At 39.0% G+C, this 27,342-nt stretch overlaps 1 protein-coding gene across 3 annotated transcripts in view; it reads right to left on the bottom strand.

Moving 5' to 3' along the window:
* Window positions 1-27,342, bottom strand: part of DMD (dystrophin) — a 2,282,236-nt gene that overhangs the window by 1,496,244 nt on the left and 758,650 nt on the right. For all 3 annotated transcript variants that reach the window (XM_059679269.1, XM_059679268.1, XM_059679270.1), the window contains exons 21-23: window positions 20,933-21,113; window positions 6,061-6,206; window positions 2,840-3,052 (exon numbers count right to left, since the gene is read on the bottom strand). In XM_059679269.1, the coding sequence (XP_059535252.1) occupies window positions 2,840-3,052; window positions 6,061-6,206; window positions 20,933-21,113 (540 nt within the window). The remainder of the gene's footprint in view (window positions 1-2,839; window positions 3,053-6,060; window positions 6,207-20,932; window positions 21,114-27,342) is intronic.

Genomic DNA, 27,342 nt, shown 5'->3' with positions numbered 1-27,342 from the left:
TTAGAAATAAAAAATTGATGTAACTCTCAAGAACATTAAATCATATCCCCCTCTAGAGAAATTTTAAGTTTCAAAACAATTCATGATAATACTAACAATGTGTCCTTACAGTACATAAAATAAACTATGAACAATAAACTCAATGGAATGGTGTCTTTATAGCCTCCCTAAACCAGAACTTCCACAAATTGCTTTTTGTAGTTGACAGTTTAAATAGTTCCTCCACTTGGGAACTTTCAGACCAAGATTTTGTCATCTTTAAAAAGAAAACTTTTGCTTCTAATTTCTTATTTGCCTTATCAGGTTGAAGTAAAAATTGGGCAAAATGACTTTTTTTGTAAATTATTAAAAACCACTACTCTCCTTTATTCTTTCACATATTGCCTTCCCCCGCATGCCCTCCCCACACACACTGCTTTTTTGGACTACTTTTCAAATGTATGATTTCCATACGTTTTTATTTCTATACAATTCAACTATGCTGTCCAGATGTGCTGGTTTGAAAATATGTACTTTACTGGAAGTTACACCTTCAATATGATTAATAATAATGAATTTTAAAAGCATTTGACTAAATCCAAATATTTCAACAGCACATCTTGCTGATATTTCTTGAGTCTGGTTTTGTACTTCTTCCCTGTCACTACTGTCCTAGTTCAGGTCTTATTATTGGCTTTCTTGTTATCTGTCTCAATCTCACCCAGTTTAATCTATTCTGCATTTTGGAGACAGCATTCTTTCCTCCTCCATCCTCTTATTATAATGATGCTTAAAATACACAATTATCAGATTTTCCCTCCTCTAAAATACCAATAACAGTTCCACATTATTATTTTGTTAATCCTATTACCATTCTGTTATAATTCATATTTCAAAGCATGGCATTTGGGACCATTCATTATCTACTCCCAGATTATTTTTCCAATCATATCTTTTGTCAATCTCCAAACATATTTTTGTCTCACCAATACTGAACCATTTTCACTCAATTGAACATACTGCTGCATTTTGTCAGGAACTTTCTCTCACTTCATTAGTGACTAAATTCTACTTGTTCAATGTATTGCCCATATAACCCATGTTCCAAGAATATTTCATAATCTCTTCTCCCAGTTTATGTTGGATTTTTTTTTCTCCTTACTGTCACAACATTAGCCACAGTGTGTAATTTACTTCCTGTGTTGGCTAAATAATGACTTCCCAATATCTTCAGACCCTATTCCCCGGAATGTGTGAATATATTACTTTACAGAACTAAAATGACTTTGCAGTTGAGATAAAGTTAAAGATTTTGAGATGGGGGAGATTATCCTGGGTTGTCTTGCTGGGCACACAGTAATCGCAAAGGTCCTTATTAAGGGGAGACAGGAGTGTAAGAGTTAGAAAAACTGGAAGGTGCTACATTGCTGGCCCTGAAGACAGGGTAGGGACATGAGCCAAGGAATCCATGTAGTTTCCCAAAGCTAAAAATGACAAGGAAATAGATTCTCTCCTAACGCCCACAGAAAGATCAGATTCCTGCCTATACTTTGACTTTAGCCACTGAAATGGTTTTGAACTTTTGACCTCCAGAAATGAAGAGTAATAAATCTGTGTTGTTTTAAGCAAGTGGTCAGCAAACTCATTAGTCAACAGAGCCAAATTTCAACAGTAAAACAAATGAAATTTATTTTGAGAGCCAAATTTTTTAAACTTAAACTATATAGGTAGGTACATTGTTATTAACTTAATTAGGGTACTCCTAAGGCTTAGGAAGAGCCACATTCAAGGGGCCAAAGAGCCGCGTGTGGCTTGTGAGACGCAGTTTGCCGACCACGGCTTTAAGCCATTCAACTTGTGGTAATATGTTACAGTAGCAAAGGGAATAAATACACTTATCATTTTCCTTCACTAGAATGGGTCTTAATAAAGGCAAGGACCATGTATTTGTACCCTCTTTTACCACTGGCACTGGCAAAAAAATGTGATTTTATGTATGTGTATAAATGCATGTACAAACATGTTTATATGTCAAAAGATGTACATGTGTACATATGTAAAATATGTTGTACTTTACAGAATGTTTTAGGACAACTCTGTCTTTTGATTTGTAAAAGGTAAGAATAAACAATTAAGTTAGCTGTACAAGGAAATAAATCCAAGTGCTTCTTGTTCCAATGCTTTTTCATTATGCTATGATGCTTCAATGATCCTTCCCAGCATTGACATCTTTCACAATGGTTCAGCACATAAGAGACTTTAGACTAGAATGTAATCATTGGTTTACTATTTTCACCTTAGGTAATTATAATATAGTGGCACTATTAAAATAAATGCAGTCAGTAGGGGCTGTTTTGTGAAATGTGATGAGATCAAACTTATACATATAAGTAATATATGCTGATGAAATATATTACATGATAGATAACTCTTCCTCTATTTATACGCTAAATGACAAAGTATTGGTGGAAAAAATAATATTAAAGAAAATCTAAGCAGAACTCAATTACTGTTTTCTTTGAGTAAGATTTGAATCTTTTGATCTTATCACTGACTTAGAATTTACTATGGAGGTTATTTGCCTTTAAATTTTATAACGCATCACAAGGAGAGAAACAAGTAAAAAAATGAATATAAAAAGTAAAATCTTTTTTATTAATTTGAAAGAGGGAGAGGGAAAGTGAGAGAGAGAGAAACATCAATCAGTTGTCTCCCATACTACACCTCAATGAGGGACAGAACCTACAACCTGAGCATGTGCCCTGATTGCGAATTGAACAGATGACCTTTTGGTACATAAGATGATGCTCAACCAATGGAGCTACACAGGTCAAGGCAAAAAAGTAAACTCTTGAATTACCTGAATTTTTCGGAGTTTAGCCATATGCTCTTCTAGCTTTTGGCAATGATCAACCAGCTGGGAGGAAAGCTTCTTCCAGCGGCCTTCGATGTCTTCAAATTCTGATTGATATTTCTGGCTAATATCAGAGGGGGCTTTCTTTGACATCTCTTTCACAATGGTGCTCAGATAGTTTAGGCCACTTTGTTGCTCTTGCAGAGAACTTTGTAAAGCCTTCAAATTGAAAACGGAAAGTACATGTCTACTAATTGATGAAAAATAATGAGTTTCATTAACAACCTTCAGTTAAGTTAAATGTGCTTAAAATGAAAGCTAGGTGATTCAAACATCTAAAAAATAGATGATGTAGTATCAGTCATAAAATAACTAGTGATGATTTAAATTCTACTTTTTATCATAAGATTAATTTACACATTATTCAGTAATATTTTATTTGAAAATCTATGCCTATTTTATGAACACTGTCAAATATATCCAAAATTATATCTTACTGAACCAGAGTTTTAGCACACCTAATTTTATTCTATTATGTCTGTATACTAATAACTGCATTTATTATACACTTAATGGAGTTTAACTTAATTATATTGAGTCTTTAAGTAGACAACTTCTAACCTCCTGAGGTAAAAATATAACTAAACTATATTGATATATGGGAAATCAAAACTGAATGTTTCCAGATAGATAATCTATTAAAGCCAGTTAACTGAAGTTTCATATTTTTCAAAAGACATTGGTCTGTTTTGTAGTGTTATAGGGAAATTCTAGAATAATTTGGGGAGAATTTATAATGTTGGTTTTATATTTATAATGTATAACCTATGCAATCCCTTATAAATAGGATGCCCATCTTTAGGTTTCCTCTACTCAATATTTATTTAAATGTTACTTTCTGGTTATAAAGTAATAAAGGTTCAAGATTAAAAATGGGAAAATATACATTATATGCAACAATTATAATTTTATATAAACTTTGAGGTTTTTCTATGTGTAACTAAATACTGACTATCTGATCTTATCATAAACACATACACATTTATTCCCCCTTTTATAGTGACTAATAAAATTCCCCCAAGTATAGCAAATGCATAACTTTTATGGTTGCATAATATCTTATGCTGGTTTTGTGGTAATTTAATTTTTTAATTTACTTTGATTTTATTTTATTAAACTGCTACTCTTGATTGATTATTTAGACAATATCTAACATGCAAATAGCTACATTTTAAGCTGGGCATTTTACTGTGAGCCTTTTCCCATGTCATTATTTTTCAAAAACATAAATTTTAATGGCTTCTCTAGTTCATTTCACCATTTCCCTTTATTAGCTCTAAAAATTAATTCTGTTTTCCACTGCTGTAAATTATGTTTATGGTCTATCATCTGCCTATATCTGAGTACATTCTGGTTATTTCCATAAGATACAGACTTCACAGAAATAGCATTCATTTGTACAGCTAAATGAATTATTTTATGTTATTAGGAGGTATTGAAAAGTTTCCCTCAGTTATTCAATTTACATTCCCACTAGTATGTGAGAATGTACCTCATTGCTAACAGACCTCCACTTATCTCTTTCAGATTTTTTTTAACTTAGTATGGGGAAAATGGTATCTCATTTTGTACATTTGTACTTCATCCTTTACAATTTGAGTTACAATTTTTCATAGGTTTAATGGTCATTTATGTGTCTTATTGTTGAGTTTCTTATTAATTTCTTTTTCCCTTATGCAGATAAATATTTTCTTTGGTCTTATTTTTCTTTTAAAGTGTCTATGTGATTGCTTCCATTGATTTTTGTGCTCCCTCATCACATATTTTTAAAGACTTTCATTAAAAATATCTACAAGCCCAAACTGGTTTGGCTCAGTGGATAGAGCATCAGCCTGGGGACTCAAGGGTCCCAGGTTCGATTCCGGTCAAGGGCATGTACCTTGGTTGCGGGCACATCCCCAAGAGCATGTACCTTGGTTGCAGGAGGCAGCTGATCGATGTTTCTCTCTCATCTACGTTTCTAACTCTCTATCCCTCTCCCTTCCTCTCTGTAAAAAATCAATAAAATATATTTTAAAAAATCTACAAAATGTATGGTTAAAATGTTTTTTAACTTTTTAATGTATGCGGCATTTTGTTTTGGTATAACTTATGATGCCAAGTTTTAACTTCATTTTGTTAGTTAATATATTTTCTCAATATTTATAAATAGCATTCTCATCTTCACTGTGTTTTCAGTAAAAATGTACTTTTCCACTCATCTATGCACCATTTCTTGTGTACTTAATCTACTCCCCTAGCTGCTATACCTTTGTACTCTTTTTTAAAATGTTTATAGTTGTATGAAGTCACATATTGTCCAAGGTAAACTCTGGAATCATTCCCAAGTATTAAAAAACAGACATAAAGTGAAAAAAAGATTAAACAGTTATAGGTTTTTTTAGAATAGAGGAAATGCTCTAAATAGAACAATATACACTGAGAAATGGTTTTCAGAAATGTATTTGAACAATACTTTTAAAATTACTATTTTAAGAAATATTGTTTAATTCTTTAAAAATAACTCAATATTCAAAGTTAAATTTTAACCGTTTTTCTTAATGTAATTCTCAAAATAGATTATTTCAGCTACTAAATATAACTAATGAGAATGTTTTCACATATTTAAAAAGAAAATGTGATTGGATATACAACCCATGTTGTTCCTAGATAGTAGGCAAAGTATTCTAAAATATCTCACAAATTATTTTCTTTTATTTCCCAAATAAGTATTTAATATTTCCCAAAATAAAGCTGTTAAAACTCAAATAAGTAACCACAATATTACATAAAACTGGTGTTTAAATTAAAACTAATTTTATAACTACAGTGATTTAACCTCTTTCTGTTTGGAAATATGAGAGGAGTTAATAAGTCAGCAGGCAAAGGTAGAAAATAATACCATAGCTTTTATAATAATCCAAATGTGGCTAAAATACATACTAAATGAGAAAGAATATACTTCATAACTAGACCATATCACTGTCTTTAAATATGGCATTTTTATCTTATAGGCACAAATACATAATATATTTCGATTTACGTCTTTTATCTTCATTTATCCAACTGATAAACTATTGTACTTGCCACAAGTACTTTAATTCTAATATTATAAGATTATACCAATGTGATTGCTTGATAGATGAGATCTGCACTGTATTGTTTAAGACAATCAAATATTCACAGACCTGTAACTCCCCGACTCTCTGCTCCATGATTTCATATTCAGTGACGGTAACCTGAGGTATAGAGAGTTTGCTTTCTGACTGTTGGATCCACATCAGGATGGTAGTCATGGTCTCCTGATAGCGCGTGGGTGGCAAAGTGTCAAAAACTTTATCAAAAGAGGGGGTGGGGGGAGAGAATCATTTAATCAATTTAAACATTGTCATTTTCCTAAACTGTCAGAAAATTCAATCATCCTAATTGCAAATATTAACAAAATGTGAAAAACTAAAAATACAGATTAGAATAGGAAGATATATTCATATTAAAGATATATTCCTTCTACATGCCTGATATTTTGACAGAAACTATGCATCTATTACATTGAAACCTCATATTAGCCTTGCAAGTTTTGAATTGTTAAATTCATTTTTTAAGGTGAGATAACCGAGAAACAAAGAAAGTGAGCAATTTTCCAAAGGTAGCACAGACAGATCTTGGAGAATATGGGTAGAGTCCATATATATTTCATTTTGAAGGCCACGGTCCTTCTGTTTTAGCAATTTGCCTTTGTGGAAAAATATTATTATCTATATTTTCTATCTCTCTCTCCCTCTCCCTTCCTCTCTGAAATTATATATATTTATTTAAAAGAATGAAAAGAAGTAAAGGGAGACGTGACCATGTGACTATTGAGAGGAAAAGTTTTCTAGGTGGGGAATAACAAGTGTAACAGGCCAGGGGCAGGAGCATTCCTAGTATTGTAGGAGCACAGCAAAGAGGCAAGTGTGACAAGGCTGAGTGTGGGTGGACATGAGGGCAAGAATGTCATTGGGATCTATGACCCTGAGGGACTTTGCATACCATAATAAGTTGCTAGATTTTATTCTAAATTATTCTATATTTGCTAATTCCTATGTCTACTGCTGGGGATATACTGGTACCATATTTGCTATTATTATTAGCTAGAGAAGAGCCATGACACAACAGGAAAGTGAAGGAGATGCATTCAGCAATAGGTATAAATTGTTAGAGTTTTAACTCAACAAAAAGGGGAATGTCCTTGCAAGGGAGAGAACAAGGCTGAATAGAGACACTCATGTTCTTTCATTCGAGGGGATTGGTGGGTTTCTCTGAGCTAATGTGACATTCTAGAGAACGAGATCAATCGCCAAAACCAAGACACTGATTTACAAACATTCACACATGCACGCACATGCACAAACATGAATCCACCTGTGAACACACACAATGCACACACATTAATATGCTGAAGCACACAGTGAATTTAAAAGTTAGTTAACACTTCATCCTGGAAAGAGAATCATGATCAGATAAAAAATTAAATACTACTACTGCTGCTATTACTACTACAACTAATAATAAAGGGAAATGGTAGAAAATGATTAAAGGTTTTTATTGTTTTAATTTCAGATTTAAACTTTGAATATCAGATAATATTTTATCATATTGCACAGAATATATAACCATGTATTTGGAAAACCATTTAGATTGTTTTGAGGATAATCTTGGCATTAGTAGCATCTTGGGGAAAGATTAAATTGTAGCAATATAGAATGAGAAGAAATAAAGATTTTTCAGATTTGCCAGCTTATCAATAAAGTGATAAGGTAGTATGAACATGCTAGAAGTATAAAAGTTACTTAACTCATAAGTATGTGTTATAATAGTATAGATTGCTCAAAACTCAGCATCCATCTATGTATAGACCAAGAGAGGGAGGGAAGAAGGGAGACAGATGGCAGGTAAGTAGGTAGGCAGGTAGGTAGACAGATACATAAACTAGCTAGCCTTTTCCATGCAAGCAGTCATCTTAGATTACAATTATACAAATACCAGTTTGATTACATTATAAGTGGCTGTGCCTTTCCCTAGATTACAAACGTAGCAAAAGAAAGGAGTGTGTGGTTCCAGCTCAGTGATCTATCCCCAATAACAAGTACAGTGCCATACAAGGAATCAATAGTTGTTGAATGAATAAGTGTAGGTTGGAAAGTGTAACTTTGAGCACAAAGAAAGCATGCCTTTGCCTTGTGGATAGGAGGAAACCAGTGTTTGGGAAAACCTAGACCCTGAACAAGTGGAAAAATAATTTAACTAGACAATTTAACACTCTTCTCATCCTATCTATAAAATATTTCTAATCCTCATGTAACTTGCAAAACTCTGCATAGCTTAAATTGATTTCTGAAAAACCATTTATCCCTCTTCTCATTTCTCACTTCATTGGTTTCCAGACTGCCAAGGTAGACTTTCTTTAATTGGAATGATTTCTATGTCTAGCACAATTACTTTCTAAATTTAAAATGTCAGTCTGATTAAAATTAACAAATAGTAAAAACAAAATGTTGTAACTCATATTGTAAATAGGATATGTGTGTATGTATGTGCACATGTGTGTACATGTTTGGTTTTCTCAAAAAAAGTTTTGAGAAATCTATACTATTGTAACACATGTTCTAAATCCTATCATTTTGGACTAGAACCATTTATAAATAATCTTTATTAAATCCTAAAAGGGAATGTCAGATGTTAGTTCATGTTTCCATGGTTAAATGAGCAGCACTGCATGAAAACTGTGCTTATACACATCTCTCTATCTCTCTCTACCAAGCTCTCTGAATTTCTCTGTGCATGTATGGGTGTACACACACATATATATGAATACTAGAGGCCCAGTGCACAAAAATTTGTGCACTCGGTGTGTGGGGGGGTGTCCCTCAGCCCAGCCTGTGCCCTCTCGCAGTCTGGGACCCCTTGGGGGATGACCACCTGCAGGCTTAGGCCTGCTACCTGGGGGATTGGGCCTAAGCTGGCAATATGACATCCCTCTGGCAGCCCAGCAGCCCTCGGGGGATGTCCACTTGCCAGCGGGAAGCAGACCTAAACTGCAGTCAGACATCCTTAGTGCTGCTGAGGATGCAGGAGAGGCTGCCACCACCACCGCTGTACTGGCAGCCATCAGCCTGGCTTGTGGCTTAGCATAGCTCCCCCATGTGGGAGTGCACTGACCACCAGAGGGCAGCTCCTGCATTGAGCGTCTGCCCCCTGGTGGTCAGCGTGTGTCATACTGACCAGTCATTCCCAGTCTTTATGCTGATAGGGTCAGTTTGCATATTACCCTTTTACAATATGGGATAGAGGCCTGGTGCACAGGTGGGGGCTGGCTGCTTTGTCCTGAAGGGTGTCCCGGATCAGGGTGGGGGTCCCGCTTGGGTGCCTGGCCAGCCTGGGTGAGGGGCTGATGGCTGTTTGCAGCTGGTCACACCCCCTTCAGGGTGGGGGTTCCCACTGGAGTGCCTAGCCAGCCTGGATGAGGGGCTGATGGCTGTTTTCAGACTGGCCATACCCCCTTCAGGGTGGGGGTCCCCACTGGGGTGCCTGGCCAGTCTGGGTGAGGGGCTGAGGGCCGTTTTCAGGCTGGCTGGCAACTGAAGCTCCCAGCCTCTCCTTTCTTTCTTTTTTTTTTTAAATTATGGGATTTATTTACCTTCTATAATTGAAACTTTGTTGCCGTCACTGGAGCTGAAAGCTGGCTCTTGCTCGCTCCAGCTCTGAGGCCACGGCCTGCTGAAAGCAGGTATCTGGGGTTTGTTTAGCTCCTATAATTGAAACTTCGTTGCTTTCGGAGCTCAGAGCCAGGCTGTGGCAGGCAGGGAACCTTGGCTTCCTCCATCACTGGAGCAAGCAAGCCTCCTGCTCTCTTCAGCTGCATGGCTGCGGGCCACCATCTTTATTGGCGCTTAATTTGCATATCAAACTGATTAGCCAATGGGAAGCGTAGCGAAGGTATGGTCAATTACCCTTTTTGTCTTTTATTAGATAGGATGAGAAATAAATAAATAAATATATTTAATATATTAATTAAAATTTTCAACTATTTATTGCTAATTAAATTTCAGCCTCTATGACAGAGATGTGATAATAAAAAAACAGAATCCCTGAATTCATTGATTTCACACTTTACTCATAGAGCCAGATAATATTCTAATATAGTTTTTATCAAATTGGAATTAATTTTATAAAAGGGAAATAGAGAATGCTACGACAAGACATAATAGGAGCATAAGCTATAGACTGGGAACTCATAAGGATTAACTTTTGAGCAAAGATATGAAGCAATAAGAATTAGTTATTTCAGGACTTCGAAGAGAACATACACAGGCTCTAAGGTGGGGAATATCATGTCATCTTCTGGAAATGAAAGGTCAATATGATATAGAGAAAAAACAAGCCTGAACGAGGCTGTAACTGGAGGTAAGCAATACTATTATTAGGAAGGGCTTTTTAGGCACATTTAACTTAAGTCAATTGGGGAAAAAGAAGACATAAGTAAAACTTTAGACAATAATAAAAAAGAAACAAAATCAAGGTTAAATAATAATAATAATAAATTATTAAATGTTTTACACATAAAAAAGGTGGCATGGTTAGGTTTCCTTTAAGAAAAATTGTTATGGCTGAAATGTAGAAAATAGATTGCTCCATGTCAAGAATGGATGTGAGGAGACAAATTAGTGATCCAGACAAGAAACCACAGTAGATTGGACAACTATGACAGCAATGAATATGAAAAGAAGTTTGGATGTGAGAGCTATTTAGGGGATAAAAATGCATAGGCTTGATCTTGTAGAGGGAAGCAATGATGGCCAGGAGCACAGGCACACCAACACCCAGAGTGGCCTTTGACACCATCCCAGACTTGTGCAGGGAGTTTTTTACAATCCATAACCCACATGGGACCACCACTGTGCCTTGACAGTGAGTGGTGTGGTACCTTCCCACAGGCTCTCAGACATCTGCAGTGAGAGTATGCCAGAGAGACCTCCCATGCTGTGCCTTCTTTCCCACCTGCCTGGAAAGTGTGTCCCAGGATCCTGCACTCCAGGATCCCATGCTGCAAATGCAAGCTAGGGGGAATCCATGCCCCATTCCTGCTCTGGGCCCCAGGACCCTGCTTCTGTGGAGACCCAGAGCCACCCAGCATGCGCCCCACCCTGGGCCCAAGGACAATGCTGCCATTGCAACTTGGAGCCACTAGCCCATGTACTGTCCTGGGCCCTGGGACTGTGATGCAGGTGTCTCCTGGTGTGCCCAACCATGGGTCACAGTACTGAGCTGCAAGTGTGCTTCCAGAGGGACCTAGAGCACCACCCTGCTGGGGCCACACAGCCAATGCATGCCAGAGGGCTCCGGGCCCTCACAGGGAGTTGCACACCAGAGGAACTGTGCACACACACCTGTGGACACCAAGCATCTGAAACAGACAAAGGAGGGACTAGATTTGTGGGAGAAGGGGGTACAACAGAAGCAATAAAGGAGTGAGACTCAAGGCAGACCCAACCTCTGGGATGATGAGTCCCAGACCAATGGACTGCTAAGGGCTTCAACCTATCAGACCCTAAGAAGTGTGTCCAGGGCCAGAAAGAGGCAACAAATATGGGGAGACAAAGATATAATCCCCAAAGGAAAGAAAAGGAGAAATCACCAGAAATGCAACTAAATAAAATAGAGGCTAGCAATATGTCAGAAAAAAATTCAGAGTAATGGTTATAAACATGCTCAACCATCTCAAGGAGAAATCCATCAACATATGTAAGAGTCAAGAGGAAATGAAGAATGACATAGCTGCAATAAAGAACACAATGGAAGGTTTCAACAGTAGGCAAGAAAAAGTGGAGGACCAAATCGGCAAGTTACAAGACACGGTAGGAAAACACCCAATCTGAACAGCAATTGTAAAAAAATAAAATAAAATAAAAACCAAGAGGAGAATTTAAGGGAGATTTTGGACAACATGAAATGAAGCAATAGCCCCATAATAGGAGTGCCAGAAGGAAAAGAAGCGGAGAAAGTAATAGAAAACCTATTTGAAGAAATGACAGAAAACTTCCCTAATTTGGGAAAGAGTCATGCAAGCACAGAGAGTCCCAAACAAGATGAACCCAAAAGATCCACACAAAGACGCGTAGTAATTACAATGGCAAACATTAACAACAAAGAAAAAATCTTAAGGACTGCAAGAGACAGAAAGTTACCTACAAGGGATCTCCCATTAGACTATGAAATGATTTTTCAACAGAAACACATCAGGCCAAAAGGGAATGGAATGAAGTATACAAAGTGTTGCAAAGCAAGGGACTGAATCCAAGAATACTTTATCCAGCAGGGCTATCATTCAAAAGTGAAGGGGAAATCAGGAGCTTTACACACACAAAAAAAGGCTAAAGGAGTTTATTACCACCAAGCCAGCAATGCAAGAAATGCTAAAAGGGACTGTTGTGAAAGGAAGAAATAGAAAAGGAAGAAGGAACACAGGCATAAAGAATAAAAATGGCAACATACAAGTACCTATCTACACTAATAAAAGAGAAATATGCAAATTGACCGTACCTTCGTGAAGCCCACCAGCCAATCAAGAGTGAGTATGCAAATTAACCCAACAATGATGGTGCATCAATTTGCATATCCAGGTGCCAAGCAGCCAGGGACAGGGCAGTACGCTTGTGCCTTCGCCATGGTGATGACACAGGCTTTCTGCACCGCCCCAGCTGCTCTGGGCCTCTGAGCAGTATGGGAATGCAGAAAGGCGACTCCAAGCGAAGGCAGAAAGGGGCTCTGGCCAGAGCAAAGGCACTGCTGGCAACCAGCAGAAGAAAGGCCCATTTTTGCAGGAATCTTCGTGCATTAGGCCTCTAGTCTATAATAACCTTAAATGTAAATGGATTAAATGCTTTAATAAAAAGACATAGGTTGGCTGAATGGATAAGGAATCATGATCCAGCCCTAACCGGTTTTGCTCAGTGGATAGAGCGTCAGCCTGTGGGCTCAAGGGTCCCAGGTACGATTCCGGTCAAGGGCATGTACCTTGGTTGCGGGAACATCCCCAGTAGGTGGTGTGCAAGAGGCAGCTAATCAATGTTTCTCTCTTATCAATGTTTCTAACTCTCTATCCCTCTCCCTTCCTCTCTGTAAAAAATCAATAAAATACATTAAAAAAAAACATGACCCATATATCTGGTATCTACAAGAGACTCACCTCAGAACATAGGACTCACACAAATTGAAAGTGAAAGGATAGAAAAATTTTTTCTGGCAGATGAAAGTGAATAAAAAAGCTGGGGTAGCAAGACTTATATCTGATAAAACAGACCTCAAAGTGAAGGCCATAGCAAAAGGTAAGGAAGGCCACTACATAATACTAAAGGAATGAATACAAAAAGAGGCTATAACTTTGGTCAACATATATGCAGGAACAGGAACACCCAATACAAAGAAGAAAAAAAAAAAACGTCTTGAAGATATCAAGGGAGAAATTGACATTAATACAATCATAGTAGGGAAAGGACTTTAATTCACCACTGACATCACTGGATAAATCTTCCAGACAATAAAATCAGCAATCCTAAATGACTCACTACATCAGATGGAACTAATTGACATTTTTAGAACATTTCACCCCAAAGCTACAGAATATACATTCTTCTCAAGTGCACATGGATACAGACAATGGAGGGTGGTGAAGGCAGAAGCTGTGGGTCAGGCTGGAAGAGGACAATGGAGCAAAAAGGGGACATATGTAATACTTTCAACAATAAAGAATTTTTTACAATGCATAGGCTTGGTGATTAAATGGGAGAGAGTGTGGGCGATGGACAGAATATCAAGGATGATTCTGAGGTTCTTGATTACGCAACTCCATAGATGTTGATTCTTTTCTCTGATATTGGAGGGGCCAATGAGGAAATGGTTGTTGGCTATGGAGTTTCCCACTACAAGTTTACTGGGATGTAATGGATTTGCGATACCCTGAGACATCAAAATAGAAACATTAAGGAAGTAGACATATAAATCCAGCCCTGACCTGGTCCTCAATGGTTACAGCATCTGCCCTCAGACCTGAGGGTCATGGGTTCAATTCCTTGTCACGGGTACCTTCATGAGGCAACAAATCTATATGTTTCTCTCGCATCATATTTTCTCTTTCTCTCTCTCTCTCTCTCTCTCTCTCTCTCTCTCTCTCTCTCCCTCCCTCCCTCCCTCCCTCCCTCCCTCCCTCCCTCCCTTCCACTCTATAAATCAATGGAAAAAATATCCTTGGGTGAGGATTAACAAACAAAAATAATAAATAAATTCAGAGGGTAGGTCTAGGCTGCAGATAAAATATATGATACTTGTTTATAATCTCCAATTCAAATGAAGGATACATTTACTCATCTATTTTCCCCTCTAGATATAAAAAAAAATATTCATTAGCCAACATGATTTATCTTGTAGTAGCTGAACAGTGATTATAAACCACATAGTTTATCTATTTAATACTGTAATATTTCATTTAATACTGACATCTGTAATACTGTCAACAATAAAATAAAGTTTAAAAAGTAATAAATAAATCAGAAATACTTGAGAATACTCATGAAGATCTTCCGATTCTGTTTCAGATTAAAAAGAAAGACAAGTCTGGTGCAGAAGCCAAATGCACTAAAGAGTAAACTCAATATGAGCCACTCTACCTACCAGTCAATGAAATGTTTGTGGATGCACCCCTTTGATCCTAATGTAGGAGCAGAACTAGTCCTGCTCCATCTAAAGAAATTCATTTTCTTCATTTTATGTAGAAATCAAGATTAATAATCCAACTGATAATATTGCCTTTACTGACAGTAGAAAGACAATAAACATACCCAATTTAATAACCTACCAGCTTAAAAGATCAGAGGAGTTCTACTGATACCATTTGGCCCATCCTCAGTCCATAAAAAAGTGGCCTGAGGATTCAACATTTATCCATATACTGATTATAAATATACTAGAGGTCCAATGCATGAAATTCCTGCAAGGGCCTTGGCCCCTGCCACGGCAGCAGCCACCTCTGTCTTGGCCCCCACCTGCCGCCCCCCCCCCCCCCGTGGCTTTGTCCAGAAGGAAGGATATCCAGTCTAATTACCATATTATGCTTTTATTATTATAGATGATATTCATCACAAAATATTCTTATGAATATTTTACTATTCTATTACTAAAGCATGACCTAAAAATATAGATTCCTTTTTAATGTTTATGATTAGTGAAATACATTTTATACAATTAAATTTAATGTAAATGACTGTAGTTTTGAAAGCATTGTTGTGAATTATTGGGAAAGCAGATTTTGAGGGCCATTCATGTGCATTACTGTTTAACTTGAAGCCCTTCAGTACAGCTATATAAAGGATGGAAATGACAAAGTATGGTCAATTGACATCTAAAATTGTAGTGGAGAAGTATGAAAAAAAGTATCTGTGACTTTTGTTTAAAAATCTCCTCTGTTTATCCAATTGACTTAAAAGAGAGGGAGACCTCAGGAAAAAAAAAAAGAGAAAAAGAAGAGCAAAGGAGAGACAGGCAAAATCATTTAATAATTTTTAAAAAGTCATATGTGGAATTAAGTGCTGTATTTTCTGATATACATGAGATTATGTTAAGAGGTAAAAAATAAATAAATAAAAGCAGTTGTGCTACAGTATATATTATCATATATACAGAGGTAGTATATGTGCTGCCGAAGCGAGCACTCATATATACAGAGGTAGAAATAAATAGGTTTACAGTTGTGAGATGCAAAACAGAGTTTACTATTTTATTACTTATTAATTATTGTGTTATTTCCCATACAACAACTGTAAACCTACATTTGCCCAGTCCTGTACATCAAACATGTCAAACGAGGCATGTGGCCCATCGGCCATGAGTCTGACATGCTTACTGTACATTTACTTGTGACATGGGAATATAATAAAACATGTTCTCAAAGGGATCCCCTCTAAAGACCAAGAAAGATAATCTATTAAAAATTTCTTTGTAGACTAAAAATAACTATGAATATAGGATGCATTTTATCTTTTAATATTATTTTCTCAATATCATTTTTGCCAGATATCTACCATCAATTCCTAATACCAATTTTAACCACTCAAAGTATACTTAAAAAGTCAAGGGTTTTCTTTCTCCTTCTTTTTTAAAATTCTTCTTATATTTGAATATACAGGGTGGGCAAAAGTAGGTTTATAGTTGTGAGTACATGAAACAGTTTACTTTTATATTATTACTTATTAATAATTGTTTTATTTATTTATATTACAACTGTAAACCTATTTTATTAAACCCCTACTGTTGAAAGTATTACATAGGTCCTTCTTTTCCTCCATTAACCTCTTTCAGCCTGCTCCAGTCCTCCTCCCAAGGTTTTCTTTTATTATGAGAACAGCAGCAAAGAAAAAAAGTAAAGAGGAAATTAAATAATATGTAACACATAATGTAAATTATATATACATATATAAAGTATAGAATTTGTAATTCACATGTAATTCATATTTAATTGGTTATTAATTATATAAGACAAGTTTTATAAGAGTAAAATTATTAACAATGTTTTGGTAAATAAAGTAGAAGGGAAGACATTTTTATTTAGAGATAAATGGAGAAAAATGTGAATGTTTTTATAAATAACCATATGTATGGAAGATAAAAAGAAGAAATACAGGAGAACAAAGATGGCAATGTAGGTAAACACTGGTACTCACTGCCTCCCACAACCACATCAAAATTACAATTAAAATACAGAACAACCATCATTCAGGACCACCTGAAATTTCACTGAATGAAAGTCCTACTACTAGAGAATTAAAGAAGAAAGCACACCAAGACTGGTAGGAGGGGTAGAGGCATGGTATGGGCTGGTTCGACACCAACATGTAGATTTTTTTTAATAAGGAAGGATATCTTGGCTGTGGAGGCCTCCCGTGAGGAGCAAGGGGCCCAGCCCCACAACAGACAACTCAGCCCAGTCTTCCAGTGCCAGGAAGAGAAGACCCTGTAATAGGTTGTAAAAACCAGTAGGGATAGTGGCTATGTGACAGGGAGGCTGCTTAAGACCCAGGCAGTTCCTCTTAAGGGCTGGTGCATGAACTTACTCAGACTCAATCCCTTTGAGCTCCAGTGCTGGGGCAACAGCTTGGGGGGATCCAGGGACATATGGGGAGGAACAGGATTATCTGGCATCAGAGCAAGAAGTCATGTGCAGCTTTCTACCAGACAAGGGTGCTCATAGGGTTCATTGTTCCTATTCTAAGACCTCCCCTGTAGAAACATGTCGCAAATGAAAGAACAGAAGAAATATCCAGAAAAAGAACTAAATGAAATGGAAGCAAGCAAACTACTAGATACAGAGTTCAAAACAATGGTCATAAGGATGCTCAAGGATCTTAATGAAAGCTTCAGGCTTCAACCTATCAGTTGAATTTAGTAAGAATTTCAAGGATCTTGGTGAGAATTTCATGAACTTTAGTGAGAATATAAAAGACATGAAGAAGGACTGTCAAAAATTAAGCATACACTAACCAAAACAAAGAATAATTTATAGCGATTCAACAGTAGAATAGAGAATTCTGAGAACCAAATCGATTTGAAATATGAAGCAAAAACAACAACAACAACAACAACAAAAACCCCACATAATCAGAAGAGCAAAAAGAAATAAGAATCCAAAAATATGAAAATAGTTTACGGAGCCTCTGGAACAACTTCAAGCATACCAACATTCACATTTTAGGGGTGCCAGAAGGAAGAGAAAGAATAAGATATTGAAAACATATTTGAAGAAATAATGAAAGAAAACTTTTCCTACCTTGTGAAAGAAATAGACTTACAAGTCCAGGAAACACATAGAGTCCCAAACAAGAGGAGCTCAAAGAGGCCCACCCCAAGACACATCATAATGAAAATGCCAAATGTTAAAGACAAAGAGAGAATCTTAAAGGAAGCAAGAGAAAAGCAGTTAGTAAGAAGAATAAAAAATATATATATCAAAAATATGAACAATAAAATGGTAATAAATACATATCTACCAACAATTGAATCTAAAAATCAAAATAAATGAACAAGAAATCTAATGAACAAAATAAACCGATGAATAAAATAACACCAGAGGTATGGAAACACGGAGTAGACTGATAAATCTCAGAGCAGAGGAGGGGGAGAGATTAACTAAAGGACTTACATACATATATGCATTACCTATGGACACAAACAATAGGGTAGTAAAGGCCTGGGGCATAGTGGGACCCCAGTGAAGGAGAGGAGTCGAGGGGAGGGGGCATCTATAATACTCTCAATAAAGATTTTTTTAAAAAAGAAAAAAAATAATATGGATGGGTATATTAATTGCTGGGAGAATAAAGAGTATATACTCCTATATATTTATGTTGTAGTATCAGTTGAATTTCAGTTATGAAAAATCAATATTCTGAACATCCTATACAATAAAAGACTAATATGCAAATAGAATGAACAGTGGAACAACTGAACAACCAAACAACCAGTCGCTATGATGTGCACTGACCACCAGGGGGCGCACATGAAACATGGTGAGTGTCAGCAATGGTGGGATGGTGGAACAGGTGAGCAGGGGTGCCAGACCAAGGCAGGGTGCCCGTCACTGTCATCGGGGCGAGACACTAGTGGTTACTGAAAATTCTTTGCTCCTGCATGCTGCGGTCCTGCCTGGTACTTGCACCTGCTGACAGCACTGGCCTGGCTTATACCCACTGCTGGCACCGGAGCCACCACTTGCAACCGGTCCCAATCACTTGGCCCCATCAGCAGGTGCGAGTGGCTGCTGCTGGCCCCAATCTCCGCTGAGGGCTTCTCCACCTCCCCCTGCTCCTGAGGGGCAATCAGGGAAGCAGCTGCCGCTTGCACCTGCTGGTGGCGCTGGCCCCAATTGCTCAGGGCCATCAATGGGTGTGAGCAGGGCCAGCACTGTCAGCAGGAATAGAGCTGCAGGCAGACAGGGGACCAGGGGCTACAGTGGGAGGGGCCGGGTGGGGACATGGAGGATAGACCGAGACCCGCCCCTGTGCCCACTGCAGCCTCGCAGCCCGTAGTTCCTTTCAAGGTGCACAGATTCATGTACTGGGCCCCTAGTCTTTAAAATAAACAGAAAAAATTTTGAACCTTAATATAATTAATAGGTACATGTAAAATAAAATAATTTCAGTGAATAAGCCTCTTTTTCTTACCAGTGACAGCATAACCATTTAAGGGAGGTTTATGGACTTATGAAAATAAAAATTCATGATTGCTAAATAGGTCAATGTTTAAAACTTTAGAACACTCACAATCTTCCCCAATTGCTTTTATAGAGGCTCAGCAACAAGTATATTGAAATCCACCAGAGGGAGCTGACACTATTGTCAAGTTGTATTACCTCTTTCCCTATCAGAAAAATAAAACCCTCAGCAAAAAGGACTTTGAAATAAAAGAAAAAAAATTGTGCATTTATCTTTCATTTCATTCAGTTCTTCCCACGATTTCATCAAAAACAAAAATAAAAATCTAGCACAATGGGGAAAGCTTCATATATAGCACTGTACTGATTGTAGAAATGTTATGTGGTAAATTCTTTGGTTATTTACAATGAAAGGCAATTTTAAGAAGTGTTTTCTAACTAATTACAGTTTTAGTAGAAAACAAATATGTTCTTGTACTTGTCATAACATATTTAGGGAAGACATTTTAAAAATATTTTATTGTAATACCTTAAAATCCAATTTTATTCTATAATCCTATATCTGTGTACATATACATATGTATGTATGTGTATGGGCACCAAAAACTCACTAATCATTAAAAGTGCTTATAAACCAGTCCGTCAAAGGAATTTTTGCCTTAAAAAGTAAGCTGATGAGTATAGATATTTTGGACCAGACACTATGTATTAATATTACAAGAGCAAATTGGTAAGAGACAAAAGAGATATCCTGAAAAATTTGCTAGTCATATGGTAGGCATTTGCACAACTATTTCATTCTTATATCTTATCTTTAAATGAGAAAAATGATATTTTATAGTTAAAGTAAACCAATAGTAAAATGCAGCCCAAAGAATGATTTGTTCTTTGCTGAGTTTCAGTTGCCACATGTATGCTACATCTATAATAATCCTACAGGGGAGGGCAGTTGGGGGCGACAAAGCCTGCAGGGGATGTCAGTTGGGGGGGAGGGGGACCAGGCCTGCAGGGGAGGGCAGTTGGGGGTGATCGGGCCAGCTGGGGAGGGCAGTTGGGGGCAATCAGCTGGCAGGGGAGCAGTTAGGGGGTGATCAGGCTGGCAGGCAGGCAAGTGGTTAGGAGCCAGCATTTGGATATACCCCAAGGGGTCCCAGATTGGAGAGGGTGCAGGCTGGGCTGAGGGACATCCCCCCCTCATGCACGAATTTCATGCACCGGGCCTCTATTCTTCATATAATTCAACAAAAGTACTAATACGATGCTCAGCTAAATATCTATAATAATAAAAGTGCATTATGAAAATCAACTGAATGGCTGAACAGTGGAACGACCATCTGGATGACCTTCCAGATGAAGTCAGGCTGAGGCAGCCAAGGCAGCCAGGGCTGTGAGGGCCGAGGCAGCCAGGGCTCAAAGGCCTACTCTTGCATGAATTTCGTGCATCGGGCCTCTAGTCCTATATGTAAAGCAAAATGGATTTAATGATAACCCATTGACAGGGCTTCAAATAATCTTTTATTTCTTTCAATGTTAAAATAAACTTGTTTGATTGTAAAAGTTGCAACCTGTAAAGGAGAAGTTATGCCTTTATAAAACAAATGCTATTTATTCCTCACAGTCATTAAATTATTATGGGGGAGGGGGAGAGAAATTGAAACATACATATATTTTCCAACAACAGTACTTAATTACTTGTTACTACAGGTTGTAGGGAAGGTGGTTCTTTTGATCAAAATTCTTCTTTCATGTTAGTTCATTTATTTTCCAGATTAACAACTAACTTGTAAAATATCCAGTTAGCCATGTTAAGTATTTTTACTTACTTTTCTGTAGCTCTTTTTCTCTGGCCTGCACATCAGCAAAGACTTGGTTAAAATGATTTGTAAAGGCCACAAAGTCTGCATCCAGGAACATTGGCCCTTGTCCTTTCTCTTTCAGGGCTATGCTTTGGATTTTTAATCGCTCAATTTGAGGCTGAAGAGCTGACAGCCGGTTGACTTCATCCTGTAAAATAATTTAGATTATTAAATAATATTTGCCTTTGCAAGCATCACATTTTGCAAAGGAAGGTGTTAAAAGGCACTGATGCAAGCTTAGCTTAATACCCTTATCAAAAAATTGATAAGAAACATCCATGATGGCTTAGGCAAGCCTCTAGCACAGGTCATCAATTTAATACCTGGGCTCTTCGTTCAATAGATATTATCATATATAAGTACCATTAAATTGTAAAATGACATCAGAGCATTAATGGGTATGAATGTGTACAGGTGAAAAGTACTATGAATGACCTTATACTCTTTCCAGAAATTAAACATGCATGTTCCTCTTATCTCAAAATTGTGTGTCTTTGCTTCAAACTCTAAGTTCATTTCGTGAACAATATTTGTTTCTTTAAATTCATTTGTATAGATAACTTATACATATCTGCATATATTTACATACATGCATACTGTATTAAATTACAAAGATATGCTTATATATCAATATTGCAGCTATTACAAATTGATGCAATATTAACATATATACACACATATTCAAGTCTATAATTATGTATCCTCTGTATGGTCTCATTACTTCTCCTGAATAAACAGGCAGTTATGGCTGTTTTATTTAGGGTGACTGCTTTTCTCTTGTAGTCCTGGCATAGTTATTAATACCAGCCCTTTCACTTTCAAGAGTACCCTGATGTGAAAGATGAAATCATCTGGATAGTCTGCTCTGCTGTCACATAGTGTAGTCACTAGTCACATGTGGTTACTGAGTACCTGAACTGTGCTCAGTCCACATAGAGATGTGCTGTCATTGTAAAACATAATTTTGAAGACTTGGAATAAAAATATACAAATACAAACTCTCATAAACAGTTTTAAATATTATTAAATCATGTAATGATAATATTTTTATACACCAGGTTAAAAAAATGCATTATTGAAATTCACTTACCTGTTTCTTTTTCCTTTTTGAATGTCATTTCTAGAACATTTGAAATTACAATATGGCTCAAATTTATGACTTGCATTATATTTCCTTTGAAGAGTGCTGTTGTTGATATAAATGTTTTCACACTCTTTTGTTTTCAGTGAAGTAGTAATTCATATGTATCTGATACATATATAAATTAAACTCAAACAAATTTTAAAATTCTTTTTAAAAGTACTATTACCATGGTCATTTACATATAATTAATTCCTATGCTACCTTTAGTAAAAAGCACTTCAGGATTTTTTTACCATTTAAATTGTAAAAGACAGGATAATTAAAAATTAAAAACTGGATCAGAAACCAATTAGTTGGAGAGGAAAATTGAAAGTATTACAGTAATTATGAACTAAATATAACACTGAGCTTCCTGGATATCAAAATGAAAAGTGAAAAAAGAAAAGTTGTTACTTCTGGATGCATTAGTAGTGTTTTGGAGAGAATAACTTTTGTGTTAGGTACAAATAAGCTACATTTGTCAAACAATGTAGCAAGACTACCTAATAGGCAATGTCAACGGTCCAATTTCAGAAGATCTATATGTATAAAAGGCTAATATGCAAAGTGTCTCCTCAGGAGTTCCACTGGGAGACCAGGAGTTCAATTGCTCACTATGACATGCATTGATCACCAGGGGGCGGCATGCAACAAAGGAAGGCCCCAGCTGGCAGCCAGGGAAGGAAGGCCCTGGCTGACAGCTGGAAAGCCCCAATTGGCCCTAATCACCGGCCAGGTCTAGGAACCCTACCTGTGCATGGATTTCTGCACCAGGCCTCTAGTATAAAGATAACTTTCAGAGGAATGTTGGTATGTGTTTATAACAGTACTAGAGGCCTGGTACACAAATTTGTGCACCAGTGGGGTCCCTCGAGCTGGCCTGCAGGATCAGGCCAAAACTGGCTCTATAACAACCCCTGAGGGGTCCTGGATTGTGAGAGGACACAGGCCAGGCCGAGGGACCCCACCGGTGCATGATTGGTGCCAGGGAGGCTACTTGAGAGGTTGGCCAGCCAGGGAGGGGCCGCAGGAGGATACAGGGAGTGTATGGCCAATCTGACTTAGTCCCAATCTGCTAGACCTCATCAGCAAGCTAACTTTACCAGTCAGAGTGTCTGTCCCCTGGTGGTTAGTGCACATCATAGCGAGTGGTTAAGCGGCCTTAGCATATCATTAGCATATTACACTTTGACTGGTTGAACAGACGACCCAATGACTGGACACTTAGCATATTAGGCTTTTATTATATAGAACTAGAGGCCCGGTGCACAAAAATTTGTGCACTTGGGGGGGAGGGGGGGTCCCTCAGCCTGGCCTGTGCCCTCTCGCAGTCTGGGACCCCTCGGGACATAACGCCCTGCTGGCTTAGGCCTGCTCCCGGGTAGCAGAGGGCAGGCCCAATCCCTAGGTGGAGACCCTGGTCGGGCTCAGAGCAGGGCCAATTGGGGAGTTGGGGCGCCGCCCCCCGTCATGCACAGAGCAGGGAGGATCGGGAGGTTGCGATGCCACCCTCAGTCACGCTCAGGGTAGGGCCGATTGGGGGGTTGGGGCACCGCCCCTGTCACACTCAAGGCAGGGTCGATGGGGAGGTTGCGGCGCCACCCCCTGTCATGCACAGAGCAGTGTCAATCCAGGGGTTGGGGCACTGCCCCCTGTCACGCACAGAGCAGGGTTGATCAGAGGATTGGGGAGCTCCCCACTGTCACGCACGGAGCAGGGTCGATCAGGGGGTTGGGGAGCTCCCCCCTGTCATGCATAGAGCAGGGCCCATCAGGGGGTTGAGGAGCTCCCCCCTGTCACTCACAGAGTAGGGCCGATAGGGGAGTTGGGGCACCACCACGTCACACAGAGCAGGGCGGATCAGGGGGTTGGGGCGCCGCCACTATCACACTCAGGGCAGGGTCGATGGGGAGGTTATGGCTCTACCCCATCACACACAGAGCAGGGCCTGTGGGGGGGGGGTGTTGTGGCGCCACCCTCTATCACCCACAGAGCAGGGCCGATCAGGGGGTTGGGGCGCCGCCACTGTCACAATCAGGGCAGGGCCGATGGGGAGGTTATGGCTCTACCCCATCACTCACAGAGCAGGGCCTGTGGGGGGCGGGTTGGGGCACCACACCCTGTCACACACAGAGCAGGGCCGATCAGGGGGTTGGGGAGCTCCCCTGTATCAGGCACAGAGCAGAGCTGATCAGGAGGTTGGGGCGCCTTTCCCTGTCAAGAACAGAGCAGGGCGGATAGGGAGGTTGTGGCTCCGTCCCCTGTCACACACAGAGCCCCAGGGCGATCAGGGGGTTTGGGCGCTGCCCCCTGTCATGCTGATCCCGGTGCCAGGAGGCATATTACCCTTTTACTATATAGGATAGAGGCCTGGTGCATGGGTGGGGCTGGCTGGTTTGCCCTCAAGGGTGTCCTGGATCAGGGTGGGGACCCCCACTGGGGCACCTGGCCAGCCTGAGGGGATGATGGCTATTTGCAGCTGGTCACACCCCCTTCAGGGTGGGGGTCCCCACTGGGGTGCCTGGCCAGTCTGGGTGAGGGGCTGAGGGCTAAAGCTCCCAACTGCTCCTTTTATTCTTTTTTTTTTTTAATTCTGGGCCAGCTTTAGCTCTGAGGCTCCAGCTCTTAGGCCTCCGCTGCTGAAAGCAGGTATCTGGTTTGTTTAGGTTCTATAATTGAAACAATGTATAACTCCAGCTCTGAGATCCCGACTGGCTCAAAGCAGGTTTCTGGGGTTTTGTTTAGCTTCTATATTTGTTACAATGTTTCAAACTGTAGGCTCAGAGGCTGGCAAGGTAGGCGGGGAACGTTTGTTTCCTCCGTCACCGAAGCAAGCAGGCCTCATGTTAGTTTCAAGCTTCCTGGCTGCAGGCTGCCATCTTGGCTGGCAATTAATTTGCATATCGCCCTGATTAGCCAATGGGAAGGGTAGTGGTCGTATGCTAATTACCATGTTTCTCTTTTATTAGATAGGGTGTCTGGATTCAGGTAGGATGATCTCTGACAATGAAATACTTTTGTTAGCTGAAGATGAGAGACATTTAGATAAATGAGGAGCCTATCTCTCCCTTTCAAACATAAAACCTCTTAGTTAAAACCTAGAAGGTAGGTGCATATCCACAAAGGAAGAATACAATAGGAAGTAAAATGTGGTATAGAATTACAGACATGCACTTGAACGTGGCAGCACTGACATCTGATGTGAATCATTTAAGAAACTGATTTACATTTGGCCAGATGGAGGACTGTCATTCTTCCCATTTAGGGGGCTATAGAAGGAGCATACAGTACAGTAAAGTGTGTTCTAAAAAACAAAGAGGACTTTGAAACAAATTAAACATTTGCGCAAATGTTCAGTTAAGGCCTTAAAGTTCCAAGAGTAAATCATAGGAGAGCTCATTCTGACCTTAAGTAGTTAACATTCAAAAGATGTTAACAAATTACTCATTTTTCCATAAAAGGACCTTAGTGTGCTTGGTCCTCCAGAGTAAGGCATCAAACCAGAGTCTGTTTATCCTTTAAAATTGTATGTTTATCTGAGGAATTTTTTTTTTCCTCAGGAAAAGATCCATGGATTTCTTCCAGTTCCCGAAGGGCTCTCTAACCAGTAACATATTAAGAACCAGTTCTGGCAAGTATTAGATTTTGAGCTAAATCTGCACTCTAACCTTTAAAAAAAATCCCCAAATAACAGAACACATTGATAAACAGGATGGAACAATTTATCTATCATTAATCACAGCCAAACAGTATAATTTTAACTGTTGTGTAAATGACATTGAGCTTATCTTGCTAAATATTGTACCTAAGGTGATTCATCAAATTAATAGAAATCAATGGGGCAGAGTGGACAAGTAAGGGGTGATGAAGAGGAATAGACTTGTGTCATTAGAAACTTTATGGCTGAATTTAGAAAAAGAAATGATTTCACTTAGGATGACTTCCCTAACCTCCAGAGAATATGTAAAATATACAACTTCTAATGATCACCATTTGCTCTTCAGATAAAGACCAAGGTCCTAACATGCCCTATGAGTCCTTGCTCTCTCTCCTCGTTTTTGCCTCCACCTTTTATCTCATACCCCTGCCCCTCCATGCCCAGAAATGTCAGAATGCTACAGATCTTCTTTCAGTTCCTTGGTCCTTATTGCTCCCTCCCACCATGTTTCTTCTGCCTGAAGCATCTTGCCCAGCTATCCTTACTTAATTTTGACTCGTCCTTAAAGCCTTTACTTAAATGTACTGGCCTCAAGGAAGCTGCCCTTGGTTGCTCTAAGTCAGGTTTTCCCAGTTAGACATTCTCTCAGAACTGTGTACCTTTATTTAAGGCACTAGAGTTCCAGTGCAAGAATTCGTGCACTGGTGGGGTCCCTCAGCCAGGCCGGCCATCAGAGCCGTTTCGCCCAGGCCCTCCCCATGGCCCCGGGAGGTTGGCTGTGGAAGTACACTGACTACTAGGGGCAGCTCCTGCATTGAGCATCTGCCCATGGTGGTCAATGCATGTCATAGTGACCAGTCGTTGGGTTGTTCGGTCACTTAGGCATACATATATATATAGCTTTCCCCTACTTTAGGTAAACATCATGAAATCAGGATCAATGAATGCTCACTCCAATTTTCCCAAAACTTAACTGACTGCTGCCCCAGTGGGTCCTGAAGGTAGAACCACGCCCCAGCAGGACGGGAAGGGAAGGAATAGGCCAAAGAGGATTATTATTGAGCCTCCAAATCCAATGGGATCTGCCTTGCTAGTTTTTAGACTTTCTTAGGACCTATCAAACATTCCTTCTTCCCTATTTTTCCTCCTTTTGGAAAGGGAATGTCTATCTTCTGCCTGCCCCACCATAGCATTATGGAAGCACATAAGTTTTCTGGTTTCATAGGTTCACAGGAAAATAATTTTCTCTCAGGATGAATCATACCTTGAGTCTCACCCGCATCTGATTTAAATGACATTTAGATGAGACTTTGGACCTTAGATGTTAGAGGTGATGCTGGAATAAGTTCTGGCATTTGGACCTTTGGGGCTCCCAGCAGGTGAGAGGAACATGAATAGGGGGGAAGGGTCAGAATGCCATGGACCGAGTTATATCCTCCCAAATTTATAAGTTGATGCTCTAACCCACATGTGATTTTATTTGGTAATAGTGCTTTTAGAGGACATTTAAATGAGGTCATAAGTGTGGTGTCCTATCTGATGGGATTAGTGGCTTTATACGAACAAGAGAAAAATACTTGTCTCTCTCCTTCTATG

The sequence above is a fragment of the Myotis daubentonii genome, chromosome X (genome assembly GCF_963259705.1).
Source record: "Myotis daubentonii chromosome X, mMyoDau2.1, whole genome shotgun sequence".
In the NCBI taxonomy this organism is placed as follows: domain Eukaryota; kingdom Metazoa; phylum Chordata; class Mammalia; order Chiroptera; family Vespertilionidae; genus Myotis; species Myotis daubentonii.
The sequence above is the reverse complement of the archived record's forward strand: the minus strand, read 5'-3'. Positions and strand labels throughout refer to the sequence as shown.